This window comes from Sebastes umbrosus, chromosome 4 (genome assembly GCF_015220745.1).
Source record: "Sebastes umbrosus isolate fSebUmb1 chromosome 4, fSebUmb1.pri, whole genome shotgun sequence".
Classification (NCBI taxonomy): Eukaryota; Metazoa; Chordata; class Actinopteri; order Perciformes; family Sebastidae; genus Sebastes; species Sebastes umbrosus.
The window spans coordinates 33,125,218-33,141,601 of NC_051272.1; the positions used below are offsets into that span (position 1 = coordinate 33,125,218).

The 16,384-nt window shown below is 41.1% G+C and overlaps 1 protein-coding gene across 1 annotated transcript; it reads right to left on the reverse strand.

The window, feature by feature from the left end:
• Window positions 1-5,343: 5,343 nt before the first annotated feature.
• Window positions 5,344-15,411, reverse strand: adat1 (adenosine deaminase tRNA specific 1). Its single transcript, XM_037766736.1, has 9 exons — window positions 15,049-15,411; window positions 13,401-13,469; window positions 12,862-12,916; window positions 11,913-12,043; window positions 10,102-10,744; window positions 9,171-9,316; window positions 7,678-7,777; window positions 7,465-7,551; window positions 5,344-5,599 (listed from the first exon to the last, which is right to left on the reverse strand). The coding sequence occupies exons 1-9, from the start codon at window positions 15,188-15,190 to the stop codon at window positions 5,467-5,469; spliced, it is 1,506 nt and encodes a 501-aa protein (XP_037622664.1). The 5' UTR covers window positions 15,191-15,411; the 3' UTR covers window positions 5,344-5,466.
• Window positions 15,412-16,384: the final 973 nt, after the last annotated feature.

Below are 16,384 nucleotides of genomic sequence, written 5' to 3' on the forward strand. Positions count from 1 at the left end.
GTACAGCACCTACACGCTTGGCACAGTTATTTATGGTCAATTTTTTATATGAAATACACATTTATGGTGAAAATATAACGACACCAAAATGTTCCAATAAACAAACGAGTAACGAACTTGTTCTCATTTCTTTTGACAGGCTCAGATGATGACTTTAACGGTCGGTCTTTTGTCATGATCACTGTTTAAAAGTCAGCTGTGGACACTGCCGTAAAATAAGAATAACAACGCACATTATAGGCACGTCAAATATCATTAATTTTTCCAAGTATCGACATCAGTATTTAATTAGAAAAAAAACAACATTTAGGCTCTGACACACACATGCCGATCATCACTCATTACCCAGTCATGCTACATTTTCTTTCAGTCCAGCTTTGTTGTCAGATATTTGTGTTCAGCTGAAGTGAGAAAGAACCTTTATATTCATGTGACTAGAATCATAACCACGTTATGGATGTATTTGTATGGCTCATCATATCATGTATAAAAACCTTCAGTATTTAACTTTCATACCGTCAGGAACTCGAAGCACTATGATAGGCTGTGAGAACAACTATAAGCATGCGAATGATGATGGATAACATAAGCTGCTAGTAAGGAGGCAGCCAGAGTAAAGTGTGTCCAGCCCAGGACCTGGACCTGGACCAGGACCAGGACCAGTTCCTACCATGTTACTGAGTGCTTCCCAGCCTGGCTGTTACGTATTTACACATGATGTTGGCTGAATAGATGTCAGCACCACCCGGGAGTCAGACTTATGATGCTATCAGCAAGGCCTGAACCTCAGTGACCTGCTAAAGAAATCCAACACTTTACTTGAAGTTTATTGTGATATTTTGACTTCGTCATCACAGGGCAACTATCTGGAAATCATAACCACTTAAAAGGAAAACTCACTCAGTTACTCTTCTTATATAATCAATCTGAAACATCTGGTCCAAGAAATACTCTCTGTTCTCCCCTCAACCCCAGAATGCCTTTCGGCAACATCAGACATTTTGACTTGTCAAACACAGTCAATAATAATTTGTTTATGTTGAGATCAGCTGTACGTAGCGGAGCATCGTGAAACACTTCATTCAAACTGGACTGAAAATAAAACTCACCTAAACCGTCATCGTTACTCTTTCCAACGATCACCAAGTGTGCTTTGGTCGAACTCAACTGTAATTTCACAGAGTTTAATGTGAAAAAATGCTGAATCTACAGTTGTCTGAATCTCTCTCTGCCCATCTCTCTCTGAAGGAAAGAGGCGGGGTCATGCAGGTGTTCAGTTCCAGGTTACTTCAATCAGTGGCATGGATTCAGACTCACTTGTATTTCTGTTGTTGTGATGTCATCGTCAATTTATATTCTCCCTAAGAAAATGGAAAATATCACACAGTGCATAATATAATGGTCTCCAACTAGAAGATTGTAATGCCGTGAGCGAGCCCTGAGGTCCGTGCATGATTAAAGGGAATAATCGACCCAAAACTTAAAGCAGCACTAATGAAAATGCTTGTGCACGTTAACATTGTGCAAAAGTAACAGAGAATACTGCTTATTTTTTCACGATTTCAAAAACCAAATTTTATATTTATTGCTCAAATTTGGCTGGGTGCGGTTATTAACACATTTTTCTGTGGTGTCACAAACTCAGAACACATTTGTTTTTGCTTAACCCGGACTTTAATAAAATCACTGAAAGTGCATTTTTAGTACGCAGCGTGCTTTCACACTTGTTAATGACTAAATACACATTTAATGAACCCCGTTTGTAAGGACCGTGGTTAAAATATATGGGAGTGTTATTCATGTTTCAAATGCTTCGAGTAAAGTGTTGCTCAGGTCTGTGTCAGAGTCATAAAATCAGAACCACTCGTGATCTTTCTTCTCTTCACTCCCGATCACGCTTGTGCTGACATTTTAACTGCATCTGTAGTTTTTTGGTGCTGAATCAAGACGTCTGGTGTTATTTCCACCCATTACTTGACCCATTGAAGTATTCATATTTGTGCACCACAAAGCCGATTCAGGCTTTTCAACATGGTATGTAGATGTGTAATATATTGATGGAATGCTATGATATTCAGTATTGTTTTATTTATTCAGTGTTGTATGATTGTTAAATATATCTTAAAGACATAAAGGAATTTTAGATATTTGAAAAAGGTAAGGTAGCTGGAAGACCTGACCAATAAAAATGAATGTAAAATGAATCATAAGGTGTTTGTCTTATTAAAAAAAGGAATATAATTAATATGTTTCACTTCATATTTGTTCAAAATGAAGGATGCCCTGTGTGGTGTTTGACCACTAGTAGTTCTATGGAGCAATATTTTACAAGTGGGTCCCCTTTTTTTTGTATTATGCGCACACATGAGGACACAAGAAACACTAAATAGATTCTTTTGTATACAAGAAAACTCCACAGGCCGGCTATAAAGTCACAGTAAACGGAAGTTAGAGCATCTTTAGCATGGATGTACAATAACAACTGGATGCGGCGCCACCGATCAGCCTTGCTTCCACAATTGCTTCTTGCTTCCTTATCCAAAAAGCATTTCCCCCGTAGACCACCATTGCAAAAGAGATGTCTGTAAAACTGTTGACAGGACACCTCGAACTGCAGAACAGGTTGATTGATTGATTGAGGTTTTATATTTGTAAAACTTTCCTTGAGCCGAGATAAGCGATTTAAAAATCCGGTGACGTCATCACAATGTAAAGTCTGAGGGCCGAGCGAGAGCTCGGGGGCAGGGCCATCAAACTGTAAATATTTAATAATATTCAGGAGGGCTAATGTTAGCCAGCTCTCTCGATCATGTTTCCTATTATTGTCGAGATGTGCCGCTACTTTTATATACCTCTATAAATATGGACCTTTATACCGGCACTTGCAAAATTGCTGCCTTCAGATGGGGTCGTGTTTACCGGGTTCCTGAGAGGAGTCCGTATGAACATGAGCAATTCTCATTGGACTGAATAGGCAGCATCTTGGGGTCTGGTATCCAGTTCTCATAGTACAGTACATCTTTAGGTCTTTAGCATCGGTAATGTGAAACGGAATACGTGGGTGGGGTTTAGTTATTAGAGGGATTTAAATAAAATCCTTTAGATGTGATGGATCACTCAAAAGCAGGCGTAGATTGGCTTATTGATAACATTTTTATGCAGACAAATAATAATTAAAAAAAAGACATCCACAGAGCTTTTAGAAAGGTGTCAAAAAAAAAGAATGGCTTTTTTTTTAGCTTTTTTTAACATTATGATTGTAAACAAGGCAAAAGTGAGCATGGCAATGTATGCCCACAGTACAAAGAACACTTAAAAAGCAGATAGGACCTCTAAGTCTCTAATATAGAGGAATAAGAATGACATTAAATACGCAGCATAATAGGGCTGTGTATGGGCAAGAATCTGGCGATACGATACATATCGTGATACAGGGGTTACGATTCAATATATCGCGATATATTACGACACCGTAAATGAGGCGATATATTGAGATTTTTTAAATCTAATTTTAGGAAAACTGTCTTAGAATAAAGAACACACCACTATATGTATAAAATCTGAGCAAAAAAAGTTACTTTTTTATGCAAATTTACATTTATTACATTTCCTGTAACATTCAACATCATAGCACTACACTGAGAGGGCACTTGTCTTTGCAAATTAAACAAAATATTAACTGGGTAAATTTTTGCATATAAACTATTAATTAAAAATCAATACAGTGTTTTTGAGAATCAATACAGTATCACAAAAATATATTGCAATACTCGATATTTTCAATATTTTCTTACACCCCTACCGTGTAAAGCTTCCTGGTCATAACTTGCAACATGCTGTTCGGTGTTAGCCGAGCTGAGGTGGTGTCGTTACTTGTCGGTGGAATCTGCTGAGCTAAAGCAATAACACAACTGATCCTCAGTCAGTGCTCTTCCATGAAGGACCTAACTGTTGTGCAGAAATATGCAGGTTCAACTTATTCTTTGTCTTTATGAGTGAGTTTAGTGTCCCAGAGGACTGGAATCTATTCTAACATGCACGGGGAAACACCCTGATCAGGTTTGCAGGTCATCCCGAGCTGAATACAGACACATGTACAATCATTACTGTGGGGAGTTTGTCTTCAGTCCACCTGACCAGAATGCTTCGACTGTGGGAGGAAACCATTTAAACTAGGACTGGGAGTCGGAACCCACAACATTTTTCCATTTGCAGACAGGTACGTCCAGCTGTGTTTTCAGAACACGAACACAAAAACAGCTGCCATAACATAATATGTTACACACACATTTGTGAAAATAAAACCGTCATCTGAGGACACTGAACAGCGGTCATCAACCTCTACGAACAGCAGGACGGAGCCGGGTGTCCTGCTGTTGCAAGCAGTGACATCCTGGGCTGTGGAGAGTCAAATATAGCCAAATAATATTTATCCAGACCTCAAACCTCACTGACCTGAGGCCTGTACTACGAAGCGAGTTCAACATACCCAGGGTATCTTCTCGTTATCTGGCTTCACTAACCCTAACAAACGAAATCACGCTAAGCGGTCCTACGACGCTGGTTATCAACTTGGTAAATCAACCCAGGGTTTGTCTATCTGACTATGAGCACGTTCACATGAACGGGGGCGGTGTTTGCAGCATATAACCAATCACAGACATGGACAAGTCTACTGTCAGCAGAGTGACATATTATACAAACCAAGTGCAAACTATAATATTAGACAAATACGAAGAAGTTAAACACATAATCCAGACTAAAATTGACAGAGTTGAAGAAGGACAGCTGGTAAAAGAAAAAAATTACAGATGTGTGAATACTTAAATTAACAGATTTATTAATTTAACTGAATACTCAAAAGTCAGACATAGTCGTCTAGATGGGGCAGTGATATTATAAAAAGCTTTCAGATATTAATTGATGAATAGGTAACTCTTAATTATGGCCTTTGATAAGATTGTGGTGTGTGTGACTATTTCAGCCTTCTCTCAGCTGCGTCCCCGTCTCCGGCGGTGTGAAACAGACTCGAGAGCAAATAAAAAAATAAATATAAAAACATAATTCAAAGCGGTAAACACCCAAAGCATACAGACAGCTGTCCTTCCTACATCTGTCAGTTTAAACTGTGTTGCTTGTAGCCTGGATTATGACTGTAACTTCTTCATATGTGTGTAATATTATCATACAATCTGTTCACCGAGCTCTGATTGGTCAGTAGGCGGAGCTTTTATACGAGTTGATCTCTTATCTGGTTCGCTCCGGAGCAGGTTAGCTGTTCAGCATCAGTTACCGTGGCGATCTACCCTGGTAAGAAGTGAACCACCGTTGTAGGACTGAAAACCCTGAAGGGTTAAATCTGAAGTTACCTCGCTAACCCTGAATCCTGCTTCGTAGTACAGGCCTCAGCTGACCCAACAGGCAAGTTGGACCTTGATGAGGACATTCCAGCTGTAGAGTGGGTCTTCAGTGGAAGAGCAGGAGATCTCTGTCACTGCGTGGCCACAGAGGGAAGGCCTGGCGGTGGAGCTGCTGCCAAGCCTGCTGGTACAACTGGGATGCCTGCTTGTAGTCCCAGTAAGTCTGCAGCTCCGTTCTCCTGAACAGATACACATAACAAAATAAATGCATGAGCGGAGGAACCTAGTTATTGCTCAAACTTTGGTTCTTGTGTTCACATGATCATTTAAACAAATCTATCTGCTGTAATTCATGAAAACAAATGTCATGTGTTTTACATAGAAGGTTAATAGGTCCTCTATTTCACACGTGTATTCGTTCTGGAAGATCCATCCACTGTAAAAGATTAGATTCCAACAGTGCTCTCTGCATGGATACAAACATCCATTATGCTAGGCAGGACAGTGCTTGTGTTACAATGGAACGGAATGGTTTGTAGGCCATTGTGGCCACATATGAAATGATATCTTTTCCCCTGCGTAGCCTTTTGTATTACACATGTTTTTATGAAGCTTATGCGGAAGTTCAGACAGGAAGACCCTCCTTACACTCTCATTCATTCACAACCTTTCTGTCTCTCTCTCTCTACTGGCTCCTACTCTATCAGCTGACTTTTGGTGGTTCATTCTTAGATAACCAAACAGCCATGCTCTCTGTGAGCCAACTGTTCTCCTCTCTGCTGCTGTCAGTTGTCATTTCAGTGCGACTCGAGGCAACCCGCCTCCACCCCATCACTTCCAGTCTTCATCATATTCAGTGCCCAGTCCTGCTCCCGTCATCGGATCTTCAGCTCCTCCCTTCACCACCACCATCAGTGTCTAGACTCCAGGGAGGGAATATACCTAATCTCATCACAGCATCACTTTTAATGGATATAACCTTTCAGTTTGTTTGTTTTTTTATCTACTGTATTTAACAAGGCAAAAGTGAGCTAGGGCCAAAGGTTTAGCCCTTCAGGAACTAATGGAATTAGTCTATTGAGCACAATGGAGCTTGTTATTAGCTCACCTTCCTCAAGTCCAGGGTGCTAAGTCCAAGTTCCTAAGTGAAATAGTTTCCAAGTTCTACTCCGGAAACAAAATCAACCAGCTCCTACAGGTAGTTCACCAAGCGGCTTCACACTAAACTAAAAGATACTACGACAAACTGAGACTTTCTTGATTTGCAAAATTATCTTTTGAATTGACAAACATCATATGTGTGATTCATGGCGTAATTCAAACTGGATCAAAAAAAATTCTCTCTCTCCGTTGACTACCGTACATAAGGACCCATGGTGGTCCACTGGAAGGGGCGGGACTTTGCCTCTCTATAATTACAAGACAAATGGACACTCCCCTGACCTCAGTTGTCTCCCCTTACCAGACATACCATTATCGTTGTAGAAAACCTTGTTAGTGTATGCTGGGGCTGGGTGGATGAGTGTGTGTGAGTGTGTGTGAGTGTGTGTGAGTGTCCATCCATGTGTAGGCCAAGCTGGACCGGGCTGGGATCAGGTTATCTGCTAAAATGCTGATAAACAGAGAGACCACTGTTCTCCTTGTCAGAGAGGATTCTCAGCCATCAGCACACACACACACACACACACACTCTCTCTAATCTCCTGCAAGCTATGTGACACCATTTGGACAGAAATCCCTCCGACAATATGAACACAACTACAGAAAATAGACACAAATCATGTGTTGTAAACAAAATCACAAGAAGGTCACACACAGCAACAGCAGTACTGACATTATGAAATAAGAAAAAGCATTACTCAGATTGTCTTTATAATGCTGTTACTGGAGACGACTGTGACACATACACATTTAATTATTGCTGTTGCTAGTTTGCCTCACTGTTGATTCGACATGCTGCAGCAGCAGATAAGATGAGAGTTACCCAGAAGGACAAATTGATGAAAGCCAGACCGTCGTTTGGAGATCTTCATTAGTGTTTTTGGCTTGTTCAGAGGCTGCTTAAAACCACAGTGAGATTATGAAAGAGCCTATTGTTTGTTACCTGAGGGAGTCGGGAAGTGCTGATGGGTCAGTGGCTGCTACCAGAGACAGGAAGGAATGGAAAAGCTCCAGTTTACACAGAAGAGACCTGAAGACACAAACGTGCGTGAATATCACTGAATTTTGGTCCAGATGAATAGTCTGTAAACAATGAATTCTCCTTTGACATTATATAATAATAATGTGTGATAAAGTGAGAGAGTGTTGGCTCCACCTGACTTTAGCTGTGCCTAAGGCCTTCTTGGTGACTCCATGTTTGTAGCCGTTGGCAGTGACATCTAGTGGCTGCTCAGTCACATTACACCAGCTGATAGCTGGAACATGATGAACTTTATTAAACACATGTAGGCTTTTCATATTGCATATCCTTAGGCCTGGGCTAAGAGTTGACTCTGGGATAATTTAGCCCCTTTACACACACACACACCCAACCACGGTTAACCTAAGCCCTGGGCTATACCATTCACGCTGCACTTCTACTAGCGCTGGGTTAAATGTCTGTTGGAACACGTGGCTGATGTTTACATTCTAGAATGACGCGTGACTACTAGTATATTTTTGGCATCATTGGGCAAAAATTCCTTAATAACCTTTCAGCTTATTGTAATTCAAGTGTTCTGAGAGAAAACTAGACTTCTGCTCCTCCTCATGGCTCTGTTTTCAGGCTTTAGAAAAACGAGTTTAGTCGATTTTCAGGGGAGCTGATCTGGAGTCTGCCGTCCACTCGCGAACTAGGCAGCGCTGATCAAATATGAATCAATATTCTGTTACCGTAATGCCTATTTCTCGCCTCAAATGTTTTCAGAATCATCTTGTAGTGTACTGTTTAGCTGTAAAATGAGAAAGTTTGTGACCCGCCGGCAACGTTGAGATCTGCTGAGGAAATACCAGGCACCGCCCACCAGCCGGAGCACAGCCAATAGGAACGCTCTCTCTCTGAAATGACCTGTGATTGGCCAAAATCTTCCGTCATAGGCTAGATTTTTTTGAATGCCTGAACACAGAGCCATGAGGAGGTGCAGAAGTCTAGTAGGTTATGATGTCATTTTTGCCCAATGATGCCAAAAATATATTGCCTACTGAAGCTTTAAGCAGCTGTCACAGGAGCGTATGAGTCAGAGTTTCAAAAACTCTACAAAAACAATACAAACAACACAGTGACCAAGATTGCTATTTACCAAACCCTTAAAATGTACTTAAATTCAATAACAGTAATCAGCTCTGACAATTTCAATTTCAAGTCCTTCAGCACATTGTTCCAGGAGAAAGAGGGGGGAGCGTATTTATAAACCTAACTCTGGAAACCGACATCTGTAGAACATTGTGAGAACGCACACCACGCTGGTTTTGATTATCTCTACCTTATACGTGGAATCGATGGGAAAGATTTCTAGGTTTACGACTTGCGAGCGTTCATGCCCTCGGACAGTTGGATGATTTCAGAGGGTTCAAAATACTGTGCATTGACAATGTATCACTATATCCATTACATTAATGTTTAACTACCTTGTGAGGGACCACGTTTGTCTGCTTTCAGAGCTTTCAGACAGAGTTTTCCTATCGTAATTACAGCTTGGATGTTGACATTGTGAATCGTGTTTACAAGTCGGAAACTAGTAATGTCTGTAACTCCCATATGATATGAATGTGGCATTAGAGCTCCTTTCTGGTCATTCAGACCGAAATGTGTGTATGTGATGATCTTACCTGCTCCACAGGGGGAGATACGTCCCCGTCCGGCCTGGTGTCGGAGCTTGGTCTGGGCCTGGCTGAAGGGGAACTCCAGGCTGGACTGGAGCAGCACAGGTGGACACACAGAGAAACCAGCAGGGAGGTCCGATACATGGGAGCACCTGGGGAGTACAGGAGGACTACATTCAAGAGAATCCGCTGATTCCTGTACACTGAAGGAGAAATACCTCCACAATACTCCAACACTGCTAAACGTAACAGTGACTGATGACATATAATGGATTTCTCACACAGGACTAATATTGAGGTTTTGAAGCTGGTAACAATGTGGATATTCAACATCTGTAAATCTGATATTTTTATTTTATTTTTTTATAGATAAATAAACCCTATATTACATCAGATGTGGTTTTAGCCACCTTCAAACTGGAGATGGACAACTCTAATGTCAATTCATTAGAAAATCTATGGCAAGCCGTTTTAACATTTAATAGCTAGACAGGATATTGATTAGCTGGATTAGCAACTGTTTACCAACTTTATAAGGTATTTATAGGTCAAAATGTTGTGCAGCTTCAAAAATGGGGTCCTGAGAGAATATTCCCTCATGAGGCTCAGAACTTGGAGCTATATCCCCGGTGATGACTTTGATCTCAATGAGACTTTAACGTGGTTTAACCTGACAAGTGTTTTTTATATTTTATTCACAAAGATAACAAGATGAGCGAGAAAAGGCCCTTCTTCCAGGTTTCTGAAAACTTTCAATTCAAAAGTATCCAATAAAGAGTTAAACTGTAGTGCTTAATCGTATGTGAGAAAATGAATAAAAACGGCCATAGCATTTCCCAAATCGGTGGGGTCTTCAACGTTCTTGATTTATCTAACCAACAGTGCAAAACTCAAAGATATTTATTAATTGACTTATTGTTTCAGCATCACTCCTTACCTTGTAACCAAAGCTCTCTGCATAACTTCTTGGCTGTATGGACACTTCCCCACCACCACGGTGCTGAAGTAGAGCGCCTCCTGCAGGTAGTGGGACAGCAGTGCACCCTGGAAGCCCAGCACCCCCCAGCGGGCCAGCTTGTCACTGCAGGAGAGGGACAGAGTCGGCTCTCCTCGCCCAGGCTTCACCCGGAGCACCCCTGTGCTGTGGTACCCCACCCCAGGGTGCAGAAGGTCGGCCTCGCCGCCCGAGACACACTTGGCCCCTGTTCTGTGAATGTCTGGGACCTGTGGAAGCAGTCCTGCATCGTCAGAGGGGCCTCTGGTTTCTATCTCCAGCTGTGCTGAATCTAGTGAGACAGCTTCCACGGGCGTTTTTGCAGAGTGACTCTGTGATGGATCTTCACTGCTAGATGATTTTGAAAGGAAGGATTGTTTTGTGTCTCCTCTGTCCTCTAGATTGGTCTCCCCTGTCCTCTGTTCCTCCAGACGGGGCAGTTTAGTGTTTTTTCCTTCACTTGGTTCCTCAGCCTCCCTTTTCAGGTCTCCTCTTCCATCAGTTCCTTCGTGGCCCTTTACAGATGTGACAGGAGGGCAGGGCTGAGACTGGCTGTCAATCATGGGGATGATGGCAGCGTCACCACCTGGGAAAACACAAGAACTTTCAGACTGATTTTGGTTTCCTGGACCGACCACTGGCACGGGGACAGAGTTCAGCTGTAGCTTTGTGAAGGCTGATACTGAAACTAAAGCTGTCTGACAAGAATAAAAGTCCCTGACACAGCATTTAGATCAACACAGGAGACTCAAACCTCTTCTCTTCTTTCTAAGAACTAGAATAAACAGTTTAAAAAACATTCAAGAAGAATAAAACAAGAGCTCAGTAATCATGGAAAAAAAACATGCACTACTTCACAGACAAAAGATACGCCTTCCATAAAAATATCTAAATTGCAACACTTGAAAAATATATGACAACATACATCGATCAGCCATAACATTATGACCACTGAATAACATTGACTATCTCGTTACAATGGCACCTGGCAGTGGGTGGGATATATTAGGCAGCAGGTGAACATTTTGAACTTTGTGTTGAAAAAATGGGCCAGTGTGAGGATGTGAGCAACTTTGACAAAGGGCCAAATAGTGCTGGCTAGACGACTGGGTCAGAGCGTCTCCAGAACTGCAGCTCTTGTGGGATGTTCCTGGTCTGCAGTGGTCCAAGGAAGGAAAACCGGTGAACCGGCGACAGGGTCAGACCCGAGGCTCATTGATGCACGTGAGGAGCGAAGGCTGGCCCCTGCTGTCTGATCCAATAGAAGAGCTAGGGGTGCCAATGCTGACCCGTGTCCACCGCCAAAAGCGCCTACAATGGGCACGTGAGCATCAGAACTGGACCACGGAGCAATGGAAGAAGGTGGCCTGGTCTTTTAAATCATGTGGATGACACCAGTATGCACTAAGGGAAGAAGGCAAGCCGGCGGAGGCAGTGTGATGCTTGGGCAATGTTCTGCTGGGAAACCTTGGGTCCTGCCATTCATGTGGATGTTACTTTGACACGTATCACCTACTTAGACATTGTTGCTGACCAAGTACACCCCTTAATGGAAACAGTACTCCCTAATGGCAGTGGCCTCTTTCAGCAGGATAATGTGCCGGTGGTCATAATGTTATGGCTGATCGGTGTACAGTATATCTTGGTTTAAATCCTGTGGATCATCTCACATAAGTAGCTAGCTGGTGGTCATGTTAAATGAATTCTGTGAAACTAACAGCCAGTTAGGTAGACTGGGAGCATACTGGACTCACAGGGAGTGTGACTGGTAAAGAAGAGGAAGGAAATTCCTGGCTGAAGCCTCCACTTCCCCCGCTGATCCGCCTGACAAAACACAGAGCTGTCCCCACCACTCACTGCCCTGTGCAGCTCCTGGATCAGGTACCTAAAAACACACACACACACACACACACACACACACACACACACACACACACACACACACACACACACACTAGGGGTGTAAGAAAATATCGATACACATGAGCATCGCGATATTATGCTGTGCGATACTGTATCGATTCTCCAAAACACTGTATCGATTTTTAATTAACCTCTTCAAAATCCGACGGCCCACCATCAGGCCTGGCTGCTATTCGATCTTTCGGAGGTTGTAGCGGGCTCAGTATCATATGAAACTAGAAAACCTAAGGAATCCATCAGTACCAACCATGTCATACTAGCGGGTTGAGAAGGAGGCTAAATAACACTCCAAAGTTACGATCAATTTTGGCGAGGAAAAACTGGCATGGTGATTTTCAAAGGGGTCCCTTGACCTCTGACCTCAAGATATGTGAATGAAAATGGGTTCTATGGGTACCCACGAGTCTCCCCTTTACCGACATGCCCACTTTATGATAATCACATGCAGTTTGGGGCAAAAAATCATGTAGTTTTTTGCAGGCAGTATAAATAATTTTTGCCTATTCTAAAATAGTGTATTTCTGGTGTGTTCTTTATACTCAGAATGTTTTCCTTAAATTTAATTTTAAAAAAAATTGCAATATATCACCTTGCTTACGGTATCGCAATATATTGAATCGTTACCCCTGCATCTTGATCACCAGATTCTTGCCAATACACAGCCCTAACACACACAAAATATGGTAGCCGCCTATATACTCAATTTAGTGTATGCTCATGCGTCAGTATGGAGAACCAGAGCCAACAAGCTATTAGGAACACAGAAAATGTAATACACACCTGATACATCCCCTCCTAGCAATGACTTCTGCATGGCTGTCATTAAGTATTTCACCTAAATGAATGTGAGAATCAAGAGAAACAAAAACAACAAATTATTATAAAGGTTTTTTTTTTTAGAAACGAAGACAAACCTTCTACAGGTTGAGAATATATTTGTTGTAATCTAAGGTCCGATACTAACAGAGGACTGCAAAAGAGCGAAAACAAACTTCATTCTGGGGAAGATATTTTTCCAATATAACACATAAATGCATTATTTCTGTGGACGTTTAAAGCAGCAGTGGGTAGAGATGGAGCGAATATGATTAAATAAAGTTATTTTTAATAAAACGGTCACTATATCCTGACAGTAGTGCATGAGACAGGTAATCTGAAATAAATCATGTGCCTCTCTGTTCTCCGGTGTAAATATTTTGTGTGGTGGCAACTCTATTTGGTTGGGCTGCCAAAACAAACTGTCTGTATGGCAGACGGAGACATGGAGTACTCAGCAACACAAAGAAGGCCAAAAACAACTGACCCAACACCACACACACCTTTGGGACTCATAGCTGTCCGTCCAATGCATTTGGTCCCAGTTCCCAGGGAGACAACCTCCCTCTGAACTGAGAAAGAAAAAAAGACTTTGATTAGAATATAATTCATCACATATTTCGTGTTCATAATTCAACATTTGTCTTCTTATTCTAGACATTTTCATATCCTAATTCATGGTTCTTGTGTTCTAATTTTGCTGTGTTTAGCTGCTACTTTGTAGCCTATAGTCTAATTTACGGAGCCCTCCTAGACCCCTGGGAGACAATTTTATTAATTAGTTCCCTCAAGTTAGTAAATCGGGAATGATTGGAGGAAGTGCACTAAGTCATGCCCTCGGCTTTCTAACTTGAGGGAACAAATTACTAACTTGAGGGAACAAGTTCCTAACTTAAGGGAACAAATTACTAACTTGAGGGAACAAATTACTAACTTAAGGGAACAAATTACTAACTTGAGGGAACAAATTACTAACTTAAGGGAACAAATTACTAACTTGAGGGAACAAATTCCTAACTTAAGGGAACAAATTACTAACTTGAGGGAACAAGTTCCTAACTTAAGGGAACAAATTACTAACTTGAGGGAACAAATTACTAACTTGAGGGAACAAGTTACTAACTTGAGGGAACGGCTTACTACCTTGAGGGAACAAGTTACTAACTTGAGGGAACGGCTTACTAACTTGAGGGAACAAGTTACTAACTTGAGGGAACGGCTTACTAACTTGAGGGAACGGCTTACTAACTTGAGGGAACGGCTTACTACCTTGAGGGAACGGCTTACTAACTTGAGGGAACAAGCTCCTAACTTAAGGGAACAAATTACTAACTTGAGGGAACAAATTACTAACTTGAGGGAACAAGTTACTAACTTGAGGGAACGGCTTACTACCTTGAGGGAACAAGTTACTAACTTGAGGGAACGGCTTACTAACTTGAGGGAACAAGTTACTAACTTGAGGGAACGGCTTACTAACTTGAGGGAACGGCTTACTACCTTGAGGGAACGGCTTACTAACTTGAGGGAACGGCTTACTAACTTGAGGGAACAAGTTCCTAACTTAAGGGAACAAATTACTAACTTGAGGGAACAAATTACTAACTTGAGGGAACAAGTTACTAACTTGAGGGAACGGCTTACTACCTTGAGGGAACGGCTTACTAACTTGAGGGAACGGCTTACTAACTTGAGGGAACGGCTTACTACCTTGAGGGAACAAATTACTAACTTGAGGGAACGGCTTACTAACTTGAGGGAACAAGTTAATAACATTTTCTCCTGGGGGTGTAGTGGGGCTCCGTACTAACTAAATATGAGCAGAACATGTTTTTATTCTTCTTTATTCTTCTACAGATGTGTCCTGTGCAACATGATTTGTATTGTATTGTGTTCTGTTCACACTTGAAGTCTAAACCTAATGTTGGTGTAGGAGTTACATTTAACATGAGTGAAACTAACTGTAACGTTAGCTTGTTACTTCTCCAGTAAACATTATATCATTTATATTAACGTTAGCTGAAATGTAACGTGTAGTATTAGACATGGTGGACGATAGACGATATTAAAATGAATCCAGCTGTGCACAGTTACAGATGTATTGTTGTCATGAGAACATGAACATGCTGTTGTGTAGTAGCTCGGTCCAACCTGTATCAGAGTCAGCACACCGGGTGACTCTGAGCACCGCGGCCAGCAGGGTCCACTCTCTGCCCGGCTCAGGCTTCCCTCTGCGGGGGAGCTGCTGGAAACGCTCGAAGCACAATTTAGCGATTTCATCCGCGTTCACCATGTTAAACCATGTTAAACCATGTTAAACCCCGTGGTTAAACCGAACAGGGACGCAGCCGAGCATTACAGCTGATTAAAGTTAAAGTTAGAGATATTCTAAACAGTCTGGGTGTTTAAATGGACAATATATGAACAATATGTTGGTTAAATTCGACCGGCGAGGCTGCTTGGAGGAACCTCGAGAAAATAGAGAGGTTACTTCCGGTCCTAGACAAGGAAGGCTGTACTTTCACAATAAAGGTCGTTTATATATGGAGAACTGAAAATCTTAAGAAAGAATGAATGAAAACGATTAAAATGGTATTACAAATAGCAATACCACAGTATAAAAAAATGCATGACACTGTATTTATACTTGTATATTTAAATTGCTCATTAGGTAGAAAAATATAGGGTGAATAAGCCTAATGTGGGACATTTTTTGTATTTCAGATTTCTGGAATATATTGTGATATGAAGCCAATACATTGAATCCAAACCCAGCACCACTCTGAAATCCCCAGGATGTGTCCTAAATAATCAAACCAAAAAAGAAAGATGCAGATATCACACTAATAAAGAAACGGTAGTACTCTAATGCCAAGTTTTCTATCACAAATCTAGATTTTCTAATGTGGGACAGTCATGTCCGAAATGTGGGACACTGAAAAGCAGAGACCTAAAAAAAATCACCTTAATTAATGTAGGAAACACTCCAGGCTAAATGTGCAATGATCCCATGTTCAGTAATTTTACCACCTACAAAGTTATTGCTGTTATAAAATCTAGGCTTATGTGTTACATGGAGAATCATACAACATCAAACAAACAATAAGACTATTAATAATAATTAATAAATAAAGAATAATGAATCAATACAATAATAGTTTTGAAGCATTTAGGCGTATTAGAAAGACATTAAATATCAATAGTTTTATTGACTTTTATTTGTTTGAGGAAGACCTACAACCACTGGAGTATAGGGGTCCCACTTTACGGCAACTCACCCTATTATTATTGTAATACCATTATATTATGCAGACCCAATTGTAACTACTTTATATACTACTGTCAGTTAGTTTAATCCAAAACAGTGTATCATGTTTTACAAGCTTATCATATATTTTGTATCTAAAACCTCAACCGACATAGGATCTGTCTAATGAATGGAGTAGTAGAGTAAAAGCTAAAGATATTTTCAACTGAAATATTGTGA

Coding starts and splice junctions, on each gene's coding strand:
- adat1 (XM_037766736.1), bottom strand. CDS start 15,190: ATGGTGAACGCGGATGAAATCGCTAAATTGTGCTTCGAGCGTTTCCAG. Junction 10,745..11,912: donor CTTTACCAGTCACACTCCCT/GTGAGTCCAGTA, acceptor GTGTTTTCCCAG/GTGGTGACGCTGCCATCATC. Junction 5,600..7,464: donor GCACTTCCCGACTCCCTCAG/GTAACAAACAAT, acceptor GTATCTGTTCAG/GAGAACGGAGCTGCAGACTT.